Source organism: Mandrillus leucophaeus, unplaced genomic scaffold (assembly GCF_000951045.1).
Source record: "Mandrillus leucophaeus isolate KB7577 unplaced genomic scaffold, Mleu.le_1.0 Scaffold170, whole genome shotgun sequence".
NCBI lineage: Eukaryota > Metazoa > Chordata > Mammalia > Primates > Cercopithecidae > Mandrillus > Mandrillus leucophaeus.
The window spans coordinates 424920-442755 of NW_012101699.1; the positions used below are offsets into that span (position 1 = coordinate 424920).

The 17836-nt window shown below is 40.5% G+C and overlaps 1 protein-coding gene across 2 annotated transcripts in view; it reads right to left on the bottom strand.

Moving 5' to 3' along the window:
- Positions 1 to 17836, bottom strand: part of CNOT6 (CCR4-NOT transcription complex, subunit 6) — an 88692-nt gene that overhangs the window by 12428 nt on the left and 58428 nt on the right. The window contains exons 4-9 of one of the 2 annotated variants that reach the window (XM_011976841.1): positions 14848 to 14933; positions 3598 to 3687; positions 3433 to 3501; positions 2201 to 2358; positions 926 to 1080; positions 168 to 322 (exon numbers count right to left, since the gene is read on the bottom strand). In XM_011976841.1, coding sequence (XP_011832231.1) covers positions 168 to 322; positions 926 to 1080; positions 2201 to 2358; positions 3433 to 3501; positions 3598 to 3687; positions 14848 to 14933 — 713 coding nt within the window. Of the gene's footprint in view, positions 1 to 167; positions 323 to 925; positions 1081 to 2200; positions 2359 to 3432; positions 3502 to 3582; positions 3688 to 14847; positions 14934 to 17836 lie in introns of both variants that reach the window. The other variant, XM_011976842.1, reaches the window with a different exon arrangement.

Consider the following 17836-nt stretch of genomic DNA (forward strand, 5'->3'; position numbering starts at 1 on the left):
GTTTTGTGGTAGAGAAAAAGAGATACATTTCAGGAAAGACAACTTCTCACTGAGTTTCTTCAGGTGTTAGACAAGACCATGAATACACAATGAAATTTCTGTTTTCTACTCTTTTGAAGATTTCTAGTCAGAGCTAGTCAATTTTACAGGAAGTGAAGGGCACTCACACGGCATTTCAATCGATTCCTTCCGAAGTTCTAGCAGTACTGCAACCCCAATGTTATCTTTTGTCATGACTCTGTTCAGCATAGCTTCAGACCCCTCAGAATTTGCCATGGCTAGCTGATTAAATTCAACAGTGTGTTTCTGAACCAAAGTAAATCTAAAACAAAAACAACACACAACACACACAGAGTTGGGAATACCAAGAGGTTAGCTTTGTGGGAAATGTAGTTTTCCCAAACTTCCTTCACAGATACGATGGCACTTAAATCACATTATGGAAAATCCTCCACGGTTAGCACCAAGGTTCCCACATCCATTTAAAGTTGCTCTCAGTCTGTTATTGATACAAATAACAACTTGAAATACTTTTACAACTGAAGAAAATGTAGTAATCTTCTGTTTAGGTTTTATGTTGGAATATTCTACCTTGTAATTTTTAAACAATTCTTTTCTTAAGTATGGGTTTAAGAATCCCTGTACCATCCTAGAGGGAATTTTAAGTACCTGGTATTTCAATTAACAATTGGAGTTAAACCCTAGTAAACACCTGAAGAAACAGCAGTACTTTAAGCATGTCTCCAAAACAAGGTTATTTCTGATGATTAAAAACAAACAAACAATCCCCTAGGTCAAACAGTATTATTTTCTTGAGTAATAACATAGTGCCTCATTCTCTCATTTGCCAATTCATTTCCACACCCTTGGCCCCCACCCTGCAAATACTGAGAAAATGTTCTTTTTCAAAAATAAGATGACTTACTTTTCTGTCTTGAAGAATATTGCACAGCCATCAACATGTTTCCTTTCTTGTTCTGACATTGTCCTAGCTCTAGACTTAGGACTGAAGAATCCATTATAGCCACGTTCTTTCAGTTCTACCAGAAAAAAACTGTAATACTGTTCCGTTTCAACCTCCTGAAAAATTGTAAACAGCACAGTCATTTCATAAGAAAAAAATTAGTCTGCATATTAACTTTCATGTACAGTTTGAGAGCTTGAAATAATTTCAAAGGACTCGTCTGAAGATTAAAGAATGTAACATCTTTTCACACCAGGCTTGGTGGCTCATGTCTGTAATCCCAGCACTTTGGGAGGCTGAGGCGGACGGATCACTTGAGGCCAGGAGTTCCAGAACAAGCCTGGCCAACATGGCGAAACCCCATCTCTGCTAAAAATATAAAAATTAGCCAGGCATGGTGGTGCATGCCTGTAACCCCAGCTACTAGGGAGGCTGAGAATTACTTGAACCCAGGAAGCGGAGGTTGCAGTGAGCTGAGATCATGCCACTCCACTCCAGCCTAGGGGACAGAGCAAGAACCTGTCTCCCCAACCAAAAAAGAAAAAGAAAAAAAAAAAAAAAAAAAGTTAACATCTTTTCAACGCTCTTTATCTGAAACCAACTGGAACACCTACTTGTCATTTTACAGGTACCAGGTGCCAAGGACAATTCATTGTTATTTAGGAACAATGAATGAAAGACACATACTTCTATGCATGTATATTTCCTTATGTCTTAGAACTGATGTGGAACAAGAATCACAGAGGTCGAAGAACTTTACAAATCATAACTTCAGACCCGTGGGGAGAAAGTAACATGTCCAAGATCATGCAAGTGACTATGACAGCTGGACTGAGAACCCAAAATGATCGTGCACCAGGTCAGTCCTTTTTACACGGTGCCTTAATTGTTCTAGTAACATGGTCAGCAATGCAAAGTTACAGCTTGACCATGCCAGAACTTCCGTAACTTTGCCACCCAATTCAAAAATAGTGCAGGGACACTGGAGGAAGGAGGAAGGAGGAAGGTGAGTATTTAGCGGTCATGGCAAATGCATAAAACCCAGCTAAGCTCATTTGCTTATTTTGCAACACAGCACTGCAAAGCAAGGCAGGCAGTACTCCCAGCATTCACTGATAACAGCAAAAAGCAGTACTTGAAGAACTACCGAAGCTGAAACTTCAAATGTGTCAGTGTAATGTATTCCTAGTTTGCTCCTTGCTTTATCAATGCTAGGTCGACTCTCTTCTGACTTACCTGAAGACTTACGATATCAGCATTGCAGCTCAAGATTTCTTGAATAATGGCCTTTTTCCTGTAGTCCCAGTTTAGTGCCCATGATGGACAGTAGCCGTATAACTGCCGGGTCGCATATTTATCACAAAGAACATTATAGCACATGACAGAAAACAAGGCTGTAGGAAAGATAACTTTACTTATTCACACACGTGGCAGAAAAAAAATATATAATTAATTTCAGTAATGGTTTTCACTTAAATGTTAAGTTTGACTGTATTCATTCAATCTATAGTCACTGAAAAGCTACCATATGCCACACATGGGGGATAAATAAAAGACGGGTATCACAAGCAGGACAGATAAGTGAACAAGTTAGAATACAATGTACTACCTGCTACAGAGGCAGGCACAGAGGTTTGGAAGTAAAAAGTCTAAGCTTGTGAGCCCTTCGGTCTCTGAGTCTAACATTCCTCATTTTTATACTCCTACCATGCTACCAATTGTTCATGTATGACATGGAAACTGGATAGGTAGTCCTTAATAGGCATGCCTCATTTTCTTCTACAGCACAACTATTATTATTTCATGCAAAATGAAAACGGTACCATAGACCAAATTTTGTTACACGCGCCATGAAAGCTCCCAAACTATTTTCATAGAATTTAGGTTAAAAGGAGATGAGCAGTCATTAGTTCCACTTTCCTCTTAAGTAAGGGTTTAGCTCTCTTATAACTTGGTAGTGTCAAATCCATTTGGAACATGCTAGGATTTGGAAACTTCTAACAGAGAAAGACTTGGGTGTATCCATTTTAAGTGAATTTCATCAGTACATTACAGAAGGGTTTCTCAACAAGAGTGGCACTACTGACATTTAGGTGAAGTCTGTTGCGGGGGCCTGTGCCATGCACTACAGAATGCTGAGCAGCATCCCTGGCCTCCATCCACTAGATGCCAGCAGCACTTCTCCCCGGTTATGACCATCAAAGTTGTCTCCAGACATTGCCAAATGCCCTCTGGGGGATAAACGGCCCATTTGAAAAGCACTGCTTTATAGTACACTTTCTATATAGCACAATGTAATATACATAGAGGTCATGTGAGCAAGAATTCTTTTTCATTACCTCCCAAACCAAATCAACCTTAAACATTCTATCTTAATGCTACCTGTAATCTAAGCATGCCGACAATACTGTTAGGCTTATAATAGAGACTGAGCAAAAATAACAGTTAAAAAATAAAAGACTACCAACCAGTTGGCCTTGTTCTATCTGGTTCTTGTAACATAATCCAAGACCTTGGAGGTGGTTGTTCTGTTGTAACTAGTTGAATAGAAAATACAGAATTAAGCAATATTCTTACACATCTTCCTAATAAAAAGGTTTAAACAAATAACCACTTACTTCTTTTTGCAGTACCTGACAAATTATCAAGCAAATAGTTCAGCAGCCGTCTTGTTCCATCTGGTTCCTGATAAAGGTTCAATATATCCTGGGTAAGGGGATTTCCTGGAAATAATTTTAAAAAAGTACAATGAAACTAAGCACTAAAATGTTTCAAAATTTCATTATGTACCAAAATTATCAGATCATCTATAACAATGTTATAGTTACTAGTAAGATGTCAAACTACAGAAAATGTTTCTTCAGTTTTTGATATAAGAGTAAAAATGATTCATACCATGTTCTATATACACATTCAAAACATAATATTAATGGGCTGATGTCAATCAGAAATGCTCTAGCAGTGCTCTGTATCTGACCTGCCTTGCCAACATTTTCAATAACACAGACGGTTATAACAAACAAGAGCGAGTAAAACAGGAACAGGGCAGCCAGGTGACTGGGGGAGTGGGTGGGCAGAGGAAACAGTGAAGGGAAGGATGAAAGCCAGCGTAATGCATCAGAGAATCAAAACTCTACAATGTCACAAAGCTAACAACAAAACATCCTAATGACAAATATACACTTGCACTTAGATCTTTTAAAGTCATACTGAATAAAGCAACAACATGGGGCTGACTTGGCTTAAGAATTAACTCACTAAGGAGCGGGAAAAAAATCCCAGGGCCATGAGCCATCTGTAAATTCAATAACTGCTTTGTACCAAAATGAGAGCAAATACAATAATTACATATACCTACAAGAGCCTCAAATCCTCTCAGAAGGGTTTCTTATGCACATGAGAAACAAAAGTACAAATAACAACAGTACAGTGCAGGGTTTCATGGAGCAAAGTTCCTATCCATTCTACACAAGCGTTGTGTATTATTCTGGATGCCACAGCGCCATTTTAAGAAAACCAGACAAATTCTGCAGTTTGAAGGCGGCAGATAAAATGGTCAAAGATCTTAACCATACCAAATGAAGACAAACTAAAGGATATGGCAGATAAGAATGATCACAACCTAAAGGAAGTGTTTTTTCCTATTCTCTCATAAAAGATTGGACTCAAAGAGCAGAAGGAAGACTGAGAGATAAGATCTAACAGGAAAGGCCAAGGCAGAATAGAAGAGGTTGGCAAACACTGTTAGCTATTTGAAACGCCCTGTGCTGTGAGGCAGTGGAGTATCCTTCAAAGAAGCTGAGTTGCATGGATGGGAAAAATGGCAAAGTTCATTTACCTTTAAGATCTTTTTCAGTTTGAAAATTCTAGGATTCTAAGAATTATAAAAAGTAAAAATGTGCTGCTCTAAGTGCAAAGTAGGTATTTGCAGGAATACAATTACAAGAGCACCAATCTCTCACATGTGTGGTTCTTTATACCCTTCAGTCTTTTCATGTTTTCACTGAGTCACAATCCTGTGAGATAGGCAGCTACAACCTGAAGCTTATCAGGACCCTGTGTGAAACACATCTTGAGAAAACGAAGTCAACCGAAAACTAAAACTTCTCAGTATCAGGTAAACAACTCATTCAAACAGACCTACAGTGATGCTGGTTTTTTTTGTTTTTGTTTTTGTTTTTGAGACGGAATCTCGCTGTGTCGCCCAGGTTGGAGTGCAGTGGTGCGATCTCGGCTCACTGCAAGCTCCGCCTCCCGGGTTCACGCCATTCTCCTGCCTCAGCCTCCGGAGTAGCTGGGAATACAGGCGCCCGACACCATGTCCAGCTAATTTTTTGTATTTTTAGTAGAGACGGGGTTTCGGGTTTCACCGTGTTAGCCAGGACGGTGTCAACGTCCTGACCTTCTCATCTGCCCGTCTTGGCCTCCCAAAGTGCTGGGATTACAGGCGTGAGCCACCGCGCCTGGCCGATGCTGTCTTTATACTACTTTCTAGTGCAAAGAATATTGACAGGTGACTGCTTCTACCTATGTGATCCCCCTTGTAAGATCTTGCTTTATAAACTAAAAAGCATCCCCAAATACAAAGACCTACTTATGACTCTAATAAATGCACATTGAAGCCCAATGGTGTGGTGGATGTCATCTACATCTGCTTGCTTTTGGGAATTTTTTTTTTTTTTTGAGACGGAGTCTCGCTCTACTACCCAGGCTGGAGGGCAGTGGCGCGATCTCGGCTCACTGCAAGCTCCACTTCCCAGGTTCGCGCCGTTCTCCTGCCTCAGCCTCCCGAGTAGCTGGGAGTACAGGCGCCGCCACCACGCCCGGCTAATTTTTTGTATTTTTAGTAGAGACGGGGTTTCACCATGTTAGCCAGGATGGTCTGATCTCCTGACCTCGTGATCCGCCCGCCTCGGCCTCCCAAAGTGCTGGGATTACAGGCCTGAACCACTGCGCCCGGCCGGGACTTCTTTTAAATTGAAAATTAATCTGCTCTTCACTACCTGGAAAAAGAAAACAATATACATGAATAAAGTCAACAACAATAAAATTCTGGAATTAAAACATTATACTGAGTCCTGAGAAAGAAACAAAAGTAAATGAGAAGTTAGGGTAGATGGAGTAAAAACACTTTTCCCTATTCATCCCGGTAGGTACACCTAAAAGCACTGTATATTATGTGTCAAACAAACATAAAACTCTGAAACAAGGAGAGAAGGCAGAATAGCCAGAGACTGCAGGACCTGACGAATGGCACGGGGGTGAGTTCCCGCGTTTACTTTTTGCCTCAGATATTCGAGACATGCAGCTAAGAAGTCAGTAACATGGAAACACCAGTGGGTACAGACCCAAAAAAATCCCAACAAAAGCCCAAGGACCAGGGGAAGGGCTGCCTAAAAAGACAAAAGTTTTAGAGAAGAACCACTCTACTCAAGCTTAACACTAAGGAAAAAATGTGGTCCCATCTCTACCCACACCAGCATGAGCCAAGGAGACAGCCTGGCAGGCTTCTGCTGCAAGAGAAAGAAAGGAGGTGACATGGAGCTCCCCCTCCTCCCTCTGAGGTGGTGTCAGAGGAGGCCAAGTAGAGTCAAGACTTTCACCATCTCTCTGCAATAAAGAGGACACGCCAATGCGGTGTCTGTGGAGACCGCGTGAAGAGCCAAAACTACCACCTCCACCAGCAGTAACGAGGAGTCCCTGCTCCCAGGTGTCAAGCAAAGCTAAGTGGGACCTGAACTTCTACCTTCACTGGCAGGAAGGAGACAATGCCCTGGTTCCCTCGCCACGGCAGTGCCAGGGAAAGAAAACCAAACTAAAGAGTTTAATGAGATCTAGAGTCTCATAATATGAGTGAGTCCAGTTTCAAATGAAAATAGCTAATCACACCAATACACCAAGATACCAAATGCAAACGATAAACAGCTTCCAACTCTGAGATGACAGAAACAGAATTACCCAACCAAGAAAAAGGAATCATGACAAAAATGCTTCAATGAGAAATTACAAACATGCTTCAAATAATAAAAAAAAAAAAACCAGGAAGACTGAGCAAAGAAAAAGAAGGTTCAGGCAAATAAAACATTTAAAACCAAATGGAAATGTTAGAATTGAAAATAAAATAAATGAAGGCTAGGCATGGTGGCTCATGCCTGTAATCTCAGCACTTTGGAGGCTGAGGCAGGAGGATCACGTGAGGCCACGAGTTCGAGACCAGCCTTGTTAACACGGCAAAACCTCGTCTCTACAAACAAACCAACCAAACTAGCCATGCACGGTGGCGCGTGCCTGTGGCCCCAGCTGCTTGGGAGGCTGAGGTGGGAGGGCTGCTTGAGCCTGGGAGGTCAAGGCTGCAGTGAGCCAAAGACAGTGCCACTGCACTCCAGCCCAAGACCCGAGCTGCTGGTTGACTGACTGACTGATCAGAACACAGACCAACAACAATAGAAAGAACAAAGTCTCTGGGACTTGCGGGTCTATAACAAAGGATCTAACATTCATGTCATCAGAGGCTTGGATGCTGAGGACACGAAGGACAGGGCTGAAAAAGTACTCAAAGAAATAATGGCTAAGAGTCTCACAATATGGCAATAAATATAAACCAACAGATTCAAGAAGCACAGTGAACCCCTAAACAGGAAAAACCCAAAGGAATCCACAGCAAGACACATCATAATTAAACTTCTGAAAACTAAAGACAAAGAAAAAACATCTTGAAAGCAGCCGGAGAACAATAACACCTTACCTGCAGGAGAAAAACAAATCTGACTGACAACAGATTTCTCATCATAAGTCATGGAGACCAGAGGAAGTAGCAAAATATTTTTCAAGTGTTGAAAGAACTGTCAAATCCAGAATCTTATATCCAGTGAAAATATCCTTCAGGAATGAAGGGGAAATAAAGACAATCTCAGATCACAAAAAAACTAAGAATCTGTTGCCAGCAGATCTACCCAAAGGGAACCACTAAAAAAATTTCTCTGAATACAAAGGAAATGATAAAAGAAGGACTTTGGAACATTAGGAAAGAAAACAATATAGGTAAACAAAAAAACATGGGCAAATACGAGATTTCCTTAAGTTTTCTAAGTCATGTTTGACAGTTTAAAAAACTCTGGCCCAACACGGTGGCTCACACCTGTAATCCCAGCACTTTGGGAGGCCGAGGTGGGTGAATCATGAGGTCAGGAGTTCGAGACCAGCCTGACCAACATGGTGAAACCTCGTCTCTATTAAAATTGAAAAATCAGCTAGGTATGGTGGCACGTGCCTGTAATTCCAGTTACTTGGGAGGCTGAGGCAGAAGAATAGTCTGAACCCGGGAGGCAGAAGTTGCAGTGAGCTGAGATCGTGCCACTGCACTCCAGCATGGGTGACAGAGCGAGACTCCATCTCAAAAAAAAAAAAAAAAATCATAAAACTAATGTGATTCTAAATTTATGTAAAGAAAATATTCTGAACTGTTATCAATGGCAGTGAATGAAAGTGAATAAAAGGATGTAAAGAGAGTTAAGGTTTGATACTTCCCTTGAACTGGTAAAATAACACCCACTTAGACTGTGGTAAGTTATACATATAGTGTGATACCTAGAGGAACCATGAAACATCTATACAAATAGACACACTCAAAAACACTACAGAAGAATCAAAATGGAATCTAAAAACTGTTTAACCCATAGGCAGGCAGAAGCAAAGAGAAAAAGACAAAAGATGAAGAAACAGAAAGCAAAAAAATAAAATGGCAGACTTACACCCTAACTTAACTAACTTTAAATGTAAATGGTCTAAATATACCAATTAAAAGACTGGTAGAATGGATTTAAAAATATGACCCAACTATATACTGTCCACAGAAACTCACTTCAAATGTAGTAAGAGAGGCAGGAAAGGAATGGTAAGAGATATATAATATAATGCAAAAGCTGATCAAAGGAAAGCAGGAGTGGTTATATTAGTACCAGATAAAGTGGACTTCAGAGGAAATAAAACTGCCAGAGACAGAAGATCCCATTATGTAATAACAAAGGGTCAATCCCTTAAGATGACACAGCAATTCTAAGTGTGCTTCCAAACAAGAGAAGTGCAAAATCTTTTATGCAAAAACTGACAGAACTGAAAGGAAAACAGAGTCTACAATTACAGTTGGAGACTTTAACACCTGTCTCTCCACAACTGACAGAACATGACAAAAACCCCACTACCATCGACCTAAAAGACATTCAGTTAATATATAGGAGCTAATAGATATTTATAGAACATTCCATCCAAAAACAGAAAACACATTCTTTTCCAGTACTCAAGAAACATATGCCAGGATGGACCATATCCTAGGCCATCAAACAAACTTCAACAAGTTAAAAAGAACTGAAATCATACAGAATGTTCAATTTCAGACCACAATGAAATCATATCAAAAATCAATAACCGAGCTGGGAGTAAAGTGCTTGTAGTCCCACCTACTTCAGAGGCTGAGGTGGGGGGGATTGCTTGGGCCTCAAGAGTCGGAAGCCAACCTGGGTAACACAGCCAGACCTCGTCCCAAAATAATAAACAAACAAATAAAATATACTGAGCTAGTGAAAACGAAAATACAAATATCAAAATTTGTTGCTGGACATAGCTTCTAAAGCAGGGTTGGGAGGAAAATGCATAAAGACAAAAGTCTAAATAAAGACAGAAGTCTCAATTCAATAATCTAAGCTATCGCCTCAAGAAGCTAGAAAAAAAAAAAGAGCAAATGCAAGAAGGAAGGAAATACTAAAGAGCAGAACTCAATGAAATAAAAGTCTCCATATTGTTTTTATCTAAAAAGCAATAGCAGTTTTTTTTTTTTAAAGTTGCTTCTGCCGAAGGAGGGCGCGCCTTCCTGGGCCACGCTGGAAAGCACCAGCTACCAGGCCGGCTTTAGGTCACACTGTGAGGAGCAGGGGGCCCAGCCCGGCCAGCCCCAACCGCCCAAGGTCTCACTCTCCACAGGGCCCTCCTCCCATGGCATGGATCCTGCCCCAGGCTCTCCACTCATCACGTCTCCAGTTATCCAGGTCCTTGCCATCTCCCTCTCCTCCCATGCGTCTGTCTTGGCCTCTGAGACTAAAGAACACTTCTTTTCTCCTCTCTGTGGACTATGTCCTGATAAAAGTGCCAGGTCACTAGACCCCAGAAGCCTGGAGTGTGTTCCCTGTGGCCACACACAGCTGCACCGTTGTGAGGCTGAGTCCAAGAGCCAGTTCCTTCCTGGGGCTTCAGAACTGGTTCTGCAGATGTTGGCGGAAGGATGGACACTTAGATCAATGAAACAGAATAAAAAAATCCAGAAACAGATTCACACAGATATGCTCAACTGATTTTTGCCAAAGGTGCAAAACAATTCAGTGGAGGTAAGATCATCTTTCAATAACGCTGCTGGAGCAACTGGACATCCACAGGCCACAGACGCACACAAAAAGAACCTTGAGCTACTCCTCACATCTTTTAACTCAACCTTAAGTCAAAATGGATCACAGACTTAAATGAAAAACATAAGACCACAAAGCTTTTAAAAGAAAACCTAAGGGAAAAATCTTTGGGACTTAGAGCTATTCAGAGTTCTTAGACTCGAAACAAAAATCAGGATCCATAGAAGAAAAAACTGATAAACTGGGCTTCATTAAAATTAAAAACTTTTGCTGTGCAATGACCTTGTAAAAAGCTACATACTGAGAGAAATATGTGCAAACCACATATTCCACCGACGACTAGTATCTCAAATATATAAAGGACTCCCAGTAAAAAAGCAAACAATCTAATTAGAACACGGACAATGACAAGAAGAAATGTCACCGAAGAAAAACATTACAGATGACAAATAAGCACCTGTAAAGATGCTGAATATCTTTAGTCATTGGGGAAATGTAAATCAAAACCATGAGATGACTACACACCTACCAGAAAGGCTAACACAAAAATAGTGACAACACCAAATGCTGGTGAGGATGCAGAGAAAGTGAATCACCCGTGCACTGCTGGTTAGAATGTAAAACAGTGCTGACACTACAGAAAACCATTTAGCAATTTCTTAAAAAATGAAATACACAACCCTCAAATGACCCAGCCACTGCCCTCCGGGACATTTACCCTAGAGAACTGAGTAACTCACACAATAACCTGCACACTGAATGTTCACAGCAGCTCTTATTTGTAACAGCTCCAAATAAGAAGTCATCCAGATTTCCTTCAGCAGGTAAATGGTTAAACTAACCACGAGAGATTTCTATCATAGAATACTACTCTCATCTATTTAAAGGAACAAATTGTCAATACATGCAACCAGGACAAATATCCAAATAATTAACCTGAGTGGAAAAGCCCATCTCAAAAGACTGCATACAGTATGATTCCATTCAGTGGCATTCTTTTTTTTGAGACAGAGTCTTGCTCTGTCGCCCAGGCTGGAGTGCAGTGGCGCGATCTCGACTCACTGCAACCTCTGCCTCCGGGTTCATGCCATTCTCCTCCCTCAGCCTCCCAAGTAGCTAGGACTACAGGAGCCTGCCACCACGCCCGGCTAATTTTGTTTTTGTATTTTTAGTAGTGATGGGGTTTCACCATGTTGGCCAGGATGGTCTCGATCTCCTGACCTCATGAGCTGCCTGCCTCGGCCTCCCAAAGTGCTGGGATTATAGACGTCAGCCACTGCGTCCGGCCCAGTAGCATTCTTAAAAGAGCAAAACTTAGAAGGAGTGAGCTGGGGCAGGAACAAAGTAGGTATGGCTATAAGAGTGCAACAAAAGGATCTTCTGGTGATAGAAATGTTCTACAATCCTTTTCTAAATGGACATATAATTGTATATGTTTATGGGGAACGGTGTGGTGTTTCCACACAGTTATTCATTGTGGAATGATCAAATCAGACTAATCCACATATCCATCACCTCAAATACTTATTTCTCTGTGGTGAAAACATTTAATATCCATTCTTTTAGCTGTTTAAAAATACAAATTATTATTAACTACAGTCACTATGCTATGCAACAGATCACCAGACCTATTACTCCTGTGTAAATGAAACTGCGCACTCTCTGACCAACCTCGCTCCTTTCCACTCTGTCCCCTGTCCCCAAGCCTCTGGGAACAACCATTCTACACGCTACTTCTATGAGTCTGACTTCTAAAGACTTCACACATAAATGAGATCATGTTTGTTTTTGTCTGTGTCTGGCCTATTTCACAAAATATTCTGTATCTTGACTATTCTGTGTACGATGATGTGAAACTATAGTTCTGAAAGATGCTACTATTGGACGGAGTTGGGTAAAGGGGATACGATTGTTCTGCATTATTTCTTGTAAGTGCATGTGAATCTACAAGTATCTCAAAATAAACAGTTTAAGAAAAAAAAAAAAAAAAGTGAATGGGCACCTAAGGTCACAGTCCTGCCTTTCACTGTAGCACTGTAGCACAATTTTGAAGAGCATTTAAAAATGTAGAGGAAAAGGTGAAGGCTGCCAGCCATCCTGCAACAACTTCAAAGAAAATGGTATGAACTGATTCATGAGGCAGAAATACTTCGGTTCTGCAAGAATGTATGACGTATAATAGCAAACTAACATGACTCTGAACTAAGTGATATGTTTTCTCTCTTCCAAGCGGATGCCAGGAGAAATCAATGATAGTTTTCAGAAGGCAAAGATGACACAATTGCTTTAAGAAGTAAAGCAGCAGATCTACCCCAAAACGGATCATTCCACCCAATGTTCCAACACAACATTAGAATTAAAGCGTAAACTGCAAAAGCTCAGAAAAATAAAACGATTTGTCCAAAGGAGGTATAAACCAGTAAAAGACAACTGCTATTACGGATGCGTAATGCTGTCCAACAGGATATGTGAGATAAACAAATGTCTCTTTGAAACTACAGTTCCAAGAAAGAAACACAGACGTCTAGAGGTGATAAAGTAAAGCATCTGAAACGGAAAAGCAAGGGATCATCAAAAATGAAGGAGGCATAAAGAACTGCCCCTACCGCTGCAGGCATTTACACTTAGAGGCTTTCGTATACATTAAATCAGTATGAAAATTTACGGCCGGGTGCAGTGGCTCACACCTGTAATCCCAGCAATTTAGGAGGCCGAGGAGGGTGAATCACTTGAGGTCAGGAGTTTGAGACCAGCCTAGCCAACATGGTGAAACCTCGTCTCTGCTAAAAATACAAAAACTTAGCTGGGCATGGTGGTGGGTGCCTGTAATCTCAGCTACTCAGGAGGCTGAAGCAGAAGAATCGCTTGAACCTGGGAGGAGGAGGTTGCAGTGAGCCGAGATTGTGCCACTGCAATCCAGCCTGGGTGACAGAGACTCCATCTCAAAAAAAAAAAAAAAAAGAAAAGCAAATTTGTGACTGGTGACCCTAACTTCAAATAAAGTTTGTGAAAATCCTTAGTGAGTACGAATTACAGTTTGTAAAACATATACTGTAAGATGATAAAAACCTTGAATTGGAGAAACATACCTCTGCCATGAGGAAGACTGGAAAAACAAAGAGGGTCTCAACATTCTGTAATGTTCCATTTCTTTTGCATTAAAAAAATTATACATAAAAATGATAAAGTATTCACTGTTAATTCTGGCAGTCAGTATATGGACACTTTGCCACACAGTACTTTTCTGTTCTTCAAATTTAGAAACAGCTAGACTGGGAAATATAACAGAAAAGGGCATCTTCATCTTGCATTTCACTGGCCTTTATTTTTAGGAGCCTTAGCTAGTGCAGCCCACACAGAAAAAAACATTCCAAACCATTTACAATGCTGATGTTTGTTGAGTATGACTTTCTACACATTTTAAAACATATATTTGTATTTTTTATTTTTTTTAAACTGTTATTTTATGATATATAAAATATTTATAGGACTAAAACCTTTTATATAACTATTTTTAATAAACTAAGAGTGCAATTCCTTTTTTTTAAAGACAGAGTCTCACTCTGTCGTGCAGGCTGGAGTGCAGTGCCACAATGTCAGCTCACTTCAACCTCTGCTTCCCAGGTTCAAGCAATTCTCATGCCTCAGCCTCCCAAGTAGGTGGTACTATAGGTGGGAACCACCATGCCCAGCTGACTTTTGTAGTTTTGGTAGAGATGGGGTTTTGCCATGTGGCTCATGCTGGTCTTGAACTCCTGGCCTCAAGATACCCGCCCACCTGAGCCTCCCAAAGTGTTGTGATTACAGGTGTGAGCGACTGAGGCCGGCTTACGGCTGCAAATCTTGAAGCCTTCATCCAGTGACTTTTTTGAAGAAGCAACTGTACAGTAGGCTAGACACACCTACCTAAGGCTGGTGAAGAGCCGCTTAACATGATAAAAAATTTACAGGCATTGATGTATTGTCAAAATATAACTTTTAATATTGTTGGCTTAAAAAATATTTATTTTCTAATAGTTCTTGCTGGATCAGTTATGGCTCTATAATCAAGTCCTCATAAATCAAGAAAAATATGCTTAAATCTTGATCATCAGCAGGTTCAAACGGTCAAAATTTTCTACTTACTGTTTTCTGTACTATATGAGAGGCTCTATTTTTTTGAGATTTGAATCTAAGAAAAACAGCTGTTTATAACATGATGAAATAAAGAAAGTATAGCCTCAGGGAAATATCCCCAGAACACAGGGTTCACTAAAACAGAGTCTAGAAAAGAAGGGCTGGGCCCGGAGCAAAAAAAAGAAAACAAAGACTAGTAGATAGTCTACAGCTGAGCAGAGAAGAATAAAACCATTGCGATATAGCTAAGAAACTGATGAAGTCTAGGGGAAAATGAGTCTTTAAAGAATCCCCTAGCAGAAAGATTCTTGCCTTCTTTAGATTCAAAGACATATATACAAACCATAAGAAGTACAAATATGGAAGTCATACCTTTCAGGCCTAAAGTCTGCAACTGAAACAGTTTTCCCAGCTCAAAAGGTAGAACTCGTAACAGGTTGTTATTTAAATGGAGCTCCCTGTTGATGTAAAAATTCCAGGAAGTCAGAAAAATATGTTAGCCTTTAACAGTTAAAATCAACAACATAGTTTCTAGGAATATAAGCACCTAACAATGAAAAAATGTTACATTATATTTCAATGTCCAGTACAGCATTTCTTAAACTACATGTGGTTAAAAAAAAAAAAAAAAACTGCCAGAGAATACAAGAAACAAATTACTAGAAAAATGAAATAATGGGGGAAAAGGACAAAATACAAGCCCCAATTTTTAAAAAGTATTAGATTTAACAGACATATAAAATTACTCAATTGCTATATTAATCTCACTGCAGACCGGCAAGACAGTTTGCAAACTGGCCCCGAGTATCATTGGTCTAGCACACGTGGGGTCTACTACACGTTTAAGAAAGTGGAAATGATAAACTAGCCTACCATGTGAATTCTTAAAAGAGAACTAAAATAATCATTTATGACTCAAAAGAGCTTATAACAGCTGCACAATTAAGCTTATGATTGCTATTAACTAAAGTTGCATTTAAAAAATAACAGTAGCTGTATTAACTATTCATTATTATTCTTAATAATTTGTTTTGCAGAGATAACCATAATATAAGTATCAAAGGAATCTTCAAGGGTTGCGGCAGAGAGGGGGGAACATTCGGGGAAAGACCCACCAGAGACCCAATACTGATACAGTGGCAGTTTTATCTGTCTTTTTTTGAGACAGAGTCTCGCTCTGTCGCCCAGGCTGGAGTGCAGTGGCGCGATCTCCCCTCACTGCAAGCTCCGCCTCCTGGGTTCATGCCATTCTCCTGCCTCAGCCTCCCAAGTAGCTGGGACTACAGGTGCCCATCACCATGTCCGAATAATTTTTTGTATTTTTAGTAGAGACGGGATTTCACCATGTTAGCCAGGATGGTTTCCATCTCCTGACCTCGTGATCCGCCCGCCTCAGCCTCCCAAAGTGCTGGGATTACAGGCGTGAGCCACCGCGCCCAGCCCTATTTGTCAATTTTTAAGTGTGCAGGATATATATTTCTATAATCTTTGGTTTTTGACATTTAAATGAATCTTGGTTACTGAGCAAGCCAGAAGGTCTGTGTGGCTGTAAACTGAACAAGAAGAGCTAGTTCTGATATCTGGCTCCTGTTTATTTCCAAACACAACACACAGAAAAAAGGAGGTCCCTCGGCTGGCCGCAGTGGCCCACGCCTGTAATCCCAGCACTTTGGGAGGCTGAGGCAGGCAGATCACTTGAGGTCATGAGTTCGAGACCAGCCTGGTCAACATGGTGAAACCCTGTCTCCACTAAAAATACAAAAATTAGCCGGGCATGGTGGCACACACCTGTAATCCTAGCTACTCAAAAGGCCGAGGCAGGAGAAATGCTTGAACCCAGAGTCAGAGGTTGCAGTGAGCTGAGGTCACACTATTGCACTCCAGTCTGGGCGACAAGAGTGAAACTCCATCTCCAAAAAAAAAGGAGGCCCTTCCTCTGTCTCCAATAAAAAAAAAAGGAGGTCCTTCAAGTAAATTTGTTTCAGAGGACTAAAAACAGTCATAGAATAAACTCAATAATTAAGCCTAAAAAAAAGTCAAAAGGCTGGAGTAGGAGCAACAGAGGCAAAGACCTTTCAAAAGGTCCTTATTCCTTTTTACTACATGGCTAATGGCAGAAGGCAGCAGAAAAGCCAGTGGAACCATGTCAAGAAGTCAGTTAATATGAAATAGTACAAACTATTCCATTGGGGTTAATGTAATACCTGGAATTTAGCCTTATATTTAACTTGGTTAGATCTTATCTACCTTATAAAACAGAAGTAAAATAGTAATAATAATAATAATGGGCCAGCCACAGTGGCTCATGCCTGAAATCCCAGTTTTCTGGGAGGCCAACATGGGAGGATCTTTTGAGGTTAGGAGTTTAAGACCTGCCTGGGCAACACAGTGAGACCCTCATCTCTATCAAAATAAAAACAGCAATGAGCATTTCTTCTCTTTCTTTTTTTCTAGAGGACAGGAGGGTGGAGACAGGGTCTGTCTTGCTCTGTCACCCAGGAAGGAGTGCAGTGGCATGATCTCTGCTCACTGCAACCTTGACCTCCTGGGCTCAAGTCATCCTTGCGCCTCAGCCTCCCGGGTAGCAGGGACTACAGGTGTACGCCCAGCTAATTATCTGGGGATTTTTTTTTTTTAAGAGACCAGATTCTCACTATGTTGACAAGACTGGTCTGAAACACCTGGGCTTAAGCAATCAGCCTGCCTCAGCCCCACAAAGTACTGGGATTACAGATGTGAACCACCGCATGCAGCCTGCAATTACCATTTCTTGCAATACAGTCTATGCCAGGCAACATACTAATGTTTTTTTACCCATTATCTCAAATATCCCTTATCCTGGGTCAAGAAGGTTGTCCAAGATCACACAACTCATAAATGGAAAAGTTAAGGTTCCAACCTGAACTTACACATGTGACTCCAAATGCTACATATTTCATGCTATACGCCCCCAAATTTAATAATTAATTCTAGCTCTTTCAAGTCCAGGCTTTACTACTATCAAACATACAAGCCCTGGGATGGCAAAAAAGGTTTTACCAATTGGCAATGGTTTCCTGGACCCTGTGTTAAGGATGGTGCCCTGTTTGTCATGGGGAAGTATGTGGGATACCGTAAGTGCCTTGCAGTCCAGCCCCTCTCTGTCCAAACTTTTTCATTCAAAACTAAAGTATATTACACAAAATACAGTAATTAAAAAATTCAGCCAATCATCTACGTAATTTATTATTAGCTGACATTCAGTTTTCCCAAAAATAAAACTATAAAGTTATAAAGGATATAGTTATGTTTCCTTTTATTCAAATACCATTAAATGAATAGTTTTGGTTCCTAACACAACGTTTTTTTTTTTTTTTTTTTT